A 10,762-nucleotide genomic window follows, 5' to 3' on the forward strand; every position below is an offset into this window, starting at 1 on the left:
CTTCCTACCCTTCGTCGTCGTCGTCGTCGTATCTCAGACATATATATATTATATATATATATATATATATATATATATATATATAAAGAAACACACAGTATATAAGTCTGATCTGGCTTCCTTAGAAACAACAAATGACTGATAAATTACCAATATATCGATTAGATAATTCTTGAACCAGACTTGTCCACCACCTAACTTCGGTTAAATTCTCAAAATTCGAAAAAATATTTGATGGATTTCCCATAAGTTCAAAGCCAGGATGTAGTCCATTTTTCCATAAAGAATGGATAAGTTTGTCCAAGTTTGTGAAATTAAAGACAGGATTACCTTCCAGTGTTAACCTAAGAAAAACAAAAAACTTATTTATAATAACTGTACTTATGAAACTACTGTGACAAAGATTATTATATAAATGTATTTTTGGCCCTATGGATTCAATCCATGTTCAAAACAAGTATTAATGCAAAGAAATTATAAGGCAAAGTTATTCAAATCTCTGTTAAACATACTTCTGATGACTTAGAAGACTGTTACTATTATTTTTTCATCTGTCTTTAAGAATATAGTTAAAAACAATTCATAGAATGAAACTGCAGTTGATAAAATTAATTTTATGAAATGAATAACCATATGTTTGGTAACAATATAAGGATATAAAAAATAAAATAATGGGAAATTAATGATTTTAATGCTATAGCAGAAATTTCATTTTTGCATCGTCTGTGAGCAGGATTTTAACCTGGAACTTTTGTTCATACGAGGCAGGTGCTCTGCCAAAAGTGAAGCTGACTAAAAACTGTTAGTCAGTAGTTTTTATAGAACCCAAACTATCACATTTTTGACTTTTCCTTGGGACATATCTAAGTGTCATGGGATGATAATTAGTTTTCCTTATGGTAATCTGTTTTGACTTGCATTTTCTGGGCTTGCCTTTATATCCAAAAACTTTTCTCCCCTAATGAGTTAAGTTACTTGCAACTGTCACTAAGACACATTATTAATAACTTAAGCTGCTAAATCTTTCACTTCTCACGAACAAGATCCATCTTGGTTCTTATCTCAGAGTCATTGGATGGCCTTATGTTGACAACAATGTTTCTGCAGTAATCTCAACTTTTCACATCTTTCCCGAACAGAATTTGAATGCAGGATAAGCGCTGTAACAAGTTAACCACCTACCAATTGTTAGTAAGGCACTCTTTATCAATTCAAACAACCATATCAGGATCTGCACTAATAAGAAAAGAGAAAGAAAGTGAAAAAACTTATCAAAGATAAAAAAAAACCCAGATTTGCAAAACCATAGTTAGCCACATTTGTAAATAAAAGAAATGGTAATTTATTACAACTTACAAATGATGTTTAGATTTTAGTGAGTTTTCTGATTCAAAACCAATGAAAACATGTTTGCAACCTCTCTTAAGAGATCCAGAATAGTCCACTTAAAATTTATTGTAACTTGTCTAAAAACAAAATGTAGTGAAGTTGGAATACTGTTATTATACACTCTTCTAACTCTTGAAAATCCCTAAGGAACTAATTAAAGAATATAGTTTTTAAAAATGTAATAGGCCTAATACTGATGTCTTATGACATGTATAATTGTACTAATTCTTCACCAGTGTATAAAAGGTGTTCACACCATAACATCTGTGTATATGTGTAGCTCCATGACAGGTTAAGTATGAACTACATCAAGCCACCTGGTACATCATTAGCTTCATGACAGGTTAAGTACGAACTACATCAAGCCACCTGCTACATCATTAGCTCCATGACAGGTTAAGTATGAACTACATCAAGCCACCTGGTACATCATTAGCTCCATGACAGGTTAAGTATGAACTACATCAAGCCACCTGGTACATCATTAGCTCCATGACAGGTTAAGTATGAACTACATCAAGCCACCTGGTACATCATTAGCTCCATGACAGGTTAAGTATGAACTACATCAAGCCACCTGCTACATCATTAGCTCCATGACAGGTTAAGTACGAGCTACATCAAGCCATCTGGTCCATCGTTAGCTCGATGACAGGTTTTGAATCATTTGTGTGTTTTGTTTAATTTTCTATTCAAAAATTGTAAACTTTATTTACATATTTTAGAACTTGTCTAATTGAATATAAATAAACAATTTTGTGGTATATTTCCATTAACTTATCAAGGTTATATTTCTCAAAAAGTGTGTGCCACATAAGCCAAAAACAAAAGTAGTTTAGATGAAATGTTTAGCACTTTAAAGTGTACTAAAATTTTCTTACAAAAGTTTATCTGTCTTATAAAACAATCAACTTAATCCAGACATACTGAGCACTTATGAGATTTAACAGCCAGTGAATTCTAACTTGTTGTATGCCTTGGCCTGGCAGTGCTCCAAGAAGTGCTAGGTTTTGTTCCATGTCTGGACTTAGCAGGAAACGATAAGCATCTTGGTGAGGATCTGGTGGACTGAAAAGAAAATGGCCATTCACAATGTCATCAATATTTTCCTTAATTCTGATACATGGTAGATAGAAAGTACATATTTCTGCATAAATTTACTGGCAACATAAATTTCATCTCCATTCCAAGCATATAAAAATTCACAATCGACTTCTGGGGTTTAATCTTTAAACAACTTCATTATGAAAAGATGGCACTCCTGTAAAGAGTTTCTATGATTTTACATTACTTCCTAGTACTTTATTGAAAAAACCAAAAACCACTATGATAGGAATGAGACTTATTTTAAAATATCTTCAAAATAAGAAATGATGGTTGATGTCCTCTGGCTCCATTATGTTCTTTTTTTACATTTATAGAAATATAAACCAAAAGTGAAATATTTTATGTATTTTCTAAATTTCTTCTCATAATAAAAGTCATTTTGTAAACAAGAAAAGGTTTTATACAAAACAGTTAAACCATATGTATCATAAAATGATGTAACTGAAGTTTATAAAGTAATTAGTATATTACCTGCCAAGAATCAATTAGGATATATAACACTATGAGAACAATTCAATGTAAACATATTTGAAACTTTTGATACAACTGAAGTGAACTACATTAATGTGGTTGACTTTTCACAATTCTCTATTGATTATTTAAATTTAAACACCCTTTTTATATTGTTACGACAGCGGAAGTCACGTGATGCTAGTAACACGTCATGATATTCTAGAAGGATCATGTCTGTTTGTGGAAACTCTGGTCTTTTTCTACGCGCCCTCTATTCTTGTATATAAGTGCACCAGATAAAGCGAATTTAATTAATCGGAATAGAATTGCAGACAGACAGAGACAGACAATTGAGTCAAGCATGGTAGTGGCTGTAAGTAAAGTGCGTGAATCATAAAGTGCGTGATGAACCCCACGTGAAGCAGAAGCCAACGAGACGGAGACCAATACAGAAGAAGATACGTCCCATAAAAGTAAGATACTTTGTTGAATTTTAATTTTGTGTTTGTAAATTCTGTACATGTGATTAAGTTATTGTTAATTATCTATTGGTGTAATGTAAGTGGCTATTGTTTGGGATGAACAATATTAAGGAAGGGGCAGTGTTACGACAGTGGAGGTCACATGACGCTGGTAACACGTGATAAGTGTCTAGAAGGTTCATAAAGAGGCGAGTGCATTCTAGATGCCCTCTAATCTTGTATATAAGTGCAGCAAATAAAGTGAGATAATTAATTGGATAGCAGACAGAGAGATAGGGAGACAGATAATCGAGTCATGTTGTAAGTACAGTGCGTAAATCATTGTGAATTATAGCGTGTGTTTAAGTGAAAGTGACTGTGGAAATTCAGTGTATTGCAAAGTTGAGTTGAGAAAGAATAAACTAGTTTTATTTAAGAGAGGATTTGTATCGCTGAAGTTTCTCGGAAAGAATTTATACGGAAAATTAACAAACGACCAGAGACGTAACAATATTATTAATTATCAATAAAGTGGGAATTAAACCACAATATGTCTTTCCCTCATGTGATATCAATAACTGTACTTTTTCTATTCCAAATATCTTCCTAGAAGATTAAGAAAACAAAATCATTAGTTAAAAGGCCCAGAGGAAAGATTAAGCAATCTTTTTTAAACCATAAATTCTAATACTATCCAACTATATATAATATTTTTCACAACCAATACTTAAATGTACAATCACACAAACTTACCACAAGCCTGTGCTTTTCCAGAAATGAGATAATGCTCCAGTAGAATTACTTGCATTAATTTTTATAATGTAATTTGGAAAAGTCACTTCAGATAAGCCCTTTTTATCAGATTTACCTTTCTGTCTTGGCAGAAGAAACTCTTTTGTAACACTTGATTGCCCATGACGTTTAAAATATATTTGATTATACCAGAATTTTTCAACATGATTTTTAGTGTCAAAGGTAGTTTTAATAAATTGTTTTGATTTTACATCTGGTTTTATAAAGTCTAAATAATATTCTCCTTGCTCATCCAGGTATTTATCAATGTACGTTCCATAAGTTTTATTATTTCTCAGTAGTAAAACAATTAGGAAAATCTTCAAAAACAATAAAATGTTACAGATAGTCCCTAACATCCTGTTACACAGACGAGCTGTTACACACAAGTCGAGTCCAACTGTGGTCATAAGTGCCTCATTTTAAAGCCTGAAGAAAAAGAAAAAAAATCAATTACAATGTGAAAAACTGAAAAATAAATATTTGCCATTAGAATACTTAATGTAAGTTAAATTCCTTCATGCAACTATAAGCTACAATTAAACAATTGAAGTTGTCCTCTTTGAAATGAGGGAAATTAAGGGAGGTTTAAGGCATGTTACTTTCGAGAAAAAATTCCAAATAAAAATAGACATACACACTCATCAAAATACCCAACAATTTGAATATGTTTTAAATAACACTCCACAGCTCTTTATTAGGCATATAATTTCACATTTTATGAGTATAATTTGGATGGAGATAACCTTAACAGTGTTAAGGAAAGGGATCTTGGTGTAATAATCGATCAGTCTCTAAAGCCATCCAAGCAGTGTGCTGTTACTCGTGGTAAGGCAAGTAGCATATTAGGTTGTATCTTCAGAAATATTGAATATAAGTCTAAAGAAGTTAGAATTTCATTGTACAGGTCACTGGTTAGGCCACATTTGGAATATTGTGTTCAGTTTTGTTATGTTATTTATAACAACAAACAATTCCTGAAATTTATATAATACAAATCACTGTGTGTGTTTCTAAACTGTTAGTTTACTATCCCTAATATTCATTCTTGCATTTCTCATACTTGAGAACTTTAATGAACTGCCAACGCCTATTTAATGAAAAGGGGGGTGACATTTTGACTTCTATACTGAGGCCTTCTTTAGAATGAAGAAAGCCTCAGTACGGAAGCTGAAATGTAGTCTCCTTTCAATTCAATAGTCAGTAACAGTTCATTAAAGTTCTCAAACATAGTATGTCTACTCTGCCTAAAGTTTCAGTGAAAGAACACGGTATCTTGCCATTCCACTAGTCACAGGCAGATTATTAAAATAGTTTTAATTTTAATAAATGCATCAAGTCACTGCTTATTTATACCCTGGATAGATAAAGGTTAAATCTCTTTTGCCAAACATGACATTATTTCAAAAATCTGTTTTAGCACTGTATCTATATTTTCATATCCTCTGAACACTTTCCAACAATTCAATGTACTTCTTAAGGTAAGAAGCCCAAGAATCAATACAATATTCCAAATGTGGGCTAACCAGTGATCTGTACAATGAAATTATAACCTCTTTCAACTTGTATTCAAAATTTCTGTAGATACAACCTAAAATCCTGTTTGCCCTACTACTAACAACAGCACACTGCTTGGACGGCTTTAGAGACTGATCAACTATTACAGCGAGATCACTTTCTTTCATAACACCGTTAAGGTTACTCCCATCCAAATTATATTTATAATTCAAATTATGATAACCCATATGCATTATCATGCATTTATTATAATTAGAACCCATCTGCCATTTATTTGCCCAACTAAATGATCTAAATCCTTTTGGAAATCAGTAGCATCCTCTTCACAGCTAGCAACACCCAAGACCTTAATATCATCTGCAAATTTAAATAATTTATTGACTATTCCTTCAACTATGTCATTGATGTAAATCAAAAAGAGCAAAGGTCCTAAGACTGAGCCCTGAGGTACCCAACTTGTGACATTAATCCAGTTTGACTGAACTCCATTTGTATCAATCCTCTGCTTTCTTCCATCCATCCACTCTTCTATCCAATTTGCTAACTTATCCCCCACATTTATAGAGATAATTTTTTTACAATCCTTTTATGTGGCAACTTATCAAATGCTTACTGAAAATTCAGATACACCAAATCTACACTCTTACCCTCATCTACATAAACAGCAACCTTTTCAAAGAATGTCAAAAGATTTGTAAGGCAATATTTTTCCTTAGTGAAACCATGTTGACTATCCAATAAAATTTCAAACTTTGTAAAATGACTTTACAAAGCATCTTTTAACCGACTTTCCAAAACTTTTCCCACAACTGATGTAAGACTAATGGATCTCTAATTACTGGAACAATTATTATCACCTCATATGAAAAGAGGAAATACATTAGCTAACTTCCATGCCTCTTGTACCTGCCCACTATTCAAGAACTGACAAAAATAGTAGCAAGTGGCTCAGATATCCAATCTTTAACCTCCTTCAAAACTCTTGGGAAAATATCATCTGGCCTGGGAGCCTTACCATTCTTTAAACTTCCCAATTTTTTCTTAACCAACTCAGAATTAATGCAGTCATCTTCTTTGATCTTGTTTGCATTTATTAACTGTTCAAGATGTGGAATACTGCTTAAATCTTTATTAGTTAAAAACCAAAGAAAAAGCAATATTTAATAACCCAGCCATCTCATAATCATCAGATATTCAGCCTTCCTTTATCATCCCTCAAGGGTCCTATCCCCATCCAAATATTTATTTTACCCTTAATGTATTTAAAGAAATCCTTACTGTTAATTTTTCATTTTCAGCCAACCTTTTCTCATACATCCTTTTTGATGTCCTAATTTAATGTTTCACCAACTTTCTTGATCTTCAAAATATCCTGTCATATCAGTCAATTTAAATTTCTTAACTTTATGATGCTTTTCTTTAATTTTATCTCTTATACACTTTGTGAGCCAGCCTGGTTTTTTACCTGTAGCTACTCTTTTCTTTCTATAAGGAATATGTTTACCTTGAATATATAAAAATTTATCTTTAAACTTTTCCACCTCTGATCAGTGTCACCAAATAACTCAGTTGCCCAATTCATAACAGATAATTCTTGCTGCATCAATTCAAAATTTGTTTTTTTTCAAATCTGTAACCAAATTATCATTATTCCTTATCTCCATATGCAGCAAAACATCAAACCTAATGGAGAATCTAAACACTTCAATTAGATCCTTTCTAACCCTTCTTTTATATTATAAAACAATTTCATAGATCTTAACCTATTTTCCTATGGCTAAAAGGCCCAAGACTGAACACAGTACTTCAAATGTGGCCTAAGCAGAGGTCTATACAATTATAACCTATTTAGACATATTCGATTGTTTTATAAATACAACCTTAAGTTCTATTTACCCTAACACTAATAACAGCACCTGCTTGGATGGCTTATGAGCTTGATCAATCAAAACACTGCTAGTATATTTATAATTTCAATTATGATAACTCGCATGCATTGCCTTGAACATATTTTAATTAAAAGCCATCTGCTATTTACCTCTCAACTCACGATATGATCTAAATCCTTTTATAAAGCAGCAGCATCCTCCTCATAGCTACCAACACCTAAAATATTAGCAGGTTTACACAACTTACTGACTATTTTTTTCATCTATATCCTTCGTGTAAATTAAAAAGAGTATCAGTCCTAACACTGAGCTCTGAGGTAGCATTGATCTAGTTTGAATGAACTCCATTTATAAAAGCCCTCTGCTTCCCAATGAGCTAACTTATCCAACACACCCAAAGAGATAATTTTTTAACAAGCCTTTAATGGGGCACCTTGTCAAATACTTTTTGAAAATCAATATATACCAAATCCACACCTGTACACTCATATACATAGGCAGTAACCTCTTCAAAGTACATTAAAAGATCAGTAAAGCATGATTTTTCCACTAATGAAACCATGTTGACTATCTAACAAAACTTTAATCTTTGCTATATGAATTTGCAAAGCATCTTTTTAGCAGACTTTAAAGACTATTTCCTCCAAAAATGTAAGATGAATAGGCCTATTATGATAATTTTTATTACCTCCCTCCAAAAGAAGAGTTACATTAGCCAATGTCCAGTCTTCTGGCATCTGCTCACTATTCAAAGACTTACAAAAATTATTAGCAAGTGGCTCACCTACTCCATCCTTAAACTCCTTCAAAATCCTTGAGGACATAAAACTCCTGATGTATAAAGGACTGAAAGATTGTAGTTCATATTTGTACTCAGAAGGAGCAAGAGCAAACAGTTCGGACATTCTGTGGCTACAGAAAGAACCAGAGCAAATTCAGACATTATGTGGCTACAGAAGGAACCAGAGCAAACAGTTCAGACATTCTGTGGCTACAAAAGGAACCAGAGCAACCAGTTCAGACATTATGTGGCTACAGAAGGAACCAGAGCAAACAGTTCAGACATTCTGTGGCTACAAAAGGAACCAGAGCAAACAGTTCAGACACTCTTTGGCTACAGAAGGAGCCAGAGCAATCAGTTCAGACACTCAGTGGCTACTCAGAAGGAGCCAGAGCAACTAGTTCAAAAATGATATGGCTACAGAAAGAGCCAGAGCAACCAGTTCAGACATTCTAAGGCTATTTTTGCAATCAGTAACAGCAGTCTGAGTTGTAAAGTCAGTGGTCAGTTGTACAAGAATTTCTCCTAAGCTGACCAAGTAATCTTGCATGTTAATAAACATTGTTTGGGGTTTACTTTAGTAACCAGCAAACTTACAAGATTTAAATCCTCACTTGTTAGAACAGTACAGAGATACTCTTTCATTTCATAAAGAAATTGATAGCTAGAAACCTGTGCAACAAATCATTATATAGAGCTCTTTTTTAATATATCAGCCATTTTGCAACTACTTTTGTCACTACCAGTTGGATCTTGTAAAAGATTTTTTCCTGTCATGAAAGTCTGGTACAGAACCTGTATAGGAGAAAGCAGGTTTAATGGTTTAACACTTTATGTCTTTGTGTAATCTGAGATTTTATATTAAGTTAATAATAATACTATTCATTAGGGAACTATAAGACACATTACATGTAAAACTGTAGGTTTTCTAGATTCTTAAGTGTTTGCAAATATGATGACATATCTCTTTTGTGAGACTTTAGAACAATATTTACTATAGAAATAATATGAAGGGTACTTACAGATAAATATTGTTCCCATATGTTTTTTTGTTGTATCTGATAGTAATAAATCTACCTTCAAAATGACAAACACCTTTCATTACTCATATGTAAGCACCTATTATAAATTACGTTATTTAAGAAAAAAACTCATAAAAATGTTAAAACCAGTTTCATGAGATAATCAGTTAAAAAAGTTTACAAAGCAGAAGTAAGTTCTGTATGTGTGCTGAAGCACGTTCAGCAGACTAGGCAGCAGCCAGAACAACATTTTGTTACAGTAACTTAAGACTTTCTCAATTTTAACTTGCACTTCAGAAATAGTTTCTAGGTAAACAGACAGACCTAAAGCAGTATGTATGAATCAGTATAAAAATGTATAATAAATTACATATGTAATCTGCAAGTGTACAGACTTGTACTTGCTTATAGCTATGGTGAGTATAAGTGCCAGTGAACACCAGTTTTTGTGAAACATAAAGAAGTGTTTACAAATGATTAATACTTTAAATAAATTATACTAAACTTAGCATGAAATTCAATCTCAGAACACCTATTTTTCAAAATTTGCCACGGGGGCATGTCCCCACCCAAACACACCTAGCACTGGCATGCTTTGCACACTGTTCTGAATTGCCTGACCAATCCAAAATTGCTTCCCCCACCCGTGCTCTGTGTTAGCTTATTAGCACTGCTAACACTAACATAGCCGTTACGGAGCAAAATATGTGATTTTCTTTCTCTGCAGAAACTGTGGAATATTCTTTTGTCATCTCAGTTTCTCGTGTTTCGGCTGTCAAATCAAGTGTCAACGTATATGACCGACTAACTGGTGAAATTTTGAGACGTGTTTTAAGCTATCCAATGACTATACAAAATTAAAAATAAAAAGTTACAACTTTACACAGGTACGAGATTACACTGGAAGTTAGAATATTATATGTCTTATTTGGGTCTTCTAATTAAATAATATTCTCATTTTACTTCCATTAAACAATTTTTACATAGAGTTATAATGATTTCTGAATTTTATACCTACACTCAATACTCACGCTGCGCCAGTGACAGTTTCGGGAAAAAACACAAGGAGTTGTTGATAGTTATTGTGCATGATATTGACGTTAGGTGGTGCCCTGAGATTTATTGGTGTTTATTAATATTTACATATGTTTTGATTTTTAAGGTATATTGTTTTGTTTGTTTGTTTTGAATTTCGCGCAAAGCTACACGAGGGCTATCTGCGCTAAGGGTCACTTATTTAGCAGTGTAAAACGAGGGGGAAGGCAGCTAGTTATCACTACCCACCACCAACTTTTGGGCTACTCTTTTACCAACGAATAGTGGGATTGATCGTCACTTATAACACCCTAC

The 10,762-nt window shown here is 33.0% G+C and overlaps 1 protein-coding gene across 3 annotated transcripts in view; it reads right to left on the bottom strand.

The window, feature by feature from the left end:
• The window catches only part of LOC111089242 (alpha-L-iduronidase-like), a 20,370-nt gene extending 9,892 nt beyond the window's left edge, over positions 1 to 10,478 (bottom strand). Inside the window, exons 1-4 of one of the 3 annotated variants that reach the window (XM_022401384.1) lie at positions 10,431 to 10,478; positions 4,164 to 4,631; positions 2,317 to 2,457; positions 151 to 344 (exon numbers count right to left, since the gene is read on the bottom strand). In XM_022401384.1, coding sequence (XP_022257092.1) covers positions 151 to 344; positions 2,317 to 2,457; positions 4,164 to 4,612 — 784 coding nt within the window. In that variant the 5' untranslated portion in view covers positions 4,613 to 4,631; positions 10,431 to 10,478. Of the gene's footprint in view, positions 1 to 150; positions 345 to 2,316; positions 2,458 to 4,163; positions 4,632 to 10,426 lie in introns of all 3 variants that reach the window. The other 2 variants (XM_022401386.1, XM_022401385.1) reach the window with 2 other exon arrangements.
• Positions 10,479 to 10,762: the final 284 nt, after the last annotated feature.

Source organism: Limulus polyphemus, unplaced genomic scaffold (assembly GCF_000517525.1).
Source record: "Limulus polyphemus unplaced genomic scaffold, Limulus_polyphemus-2.1.2 Scaffold5657, whole genome shotgun sequence".
Lineage (NCBI taxonomy): Eukaryota > Metazoa > Arthropoda > Merostomata > Xiphosura > Limulidae > Limulus > Limulus polyphemus.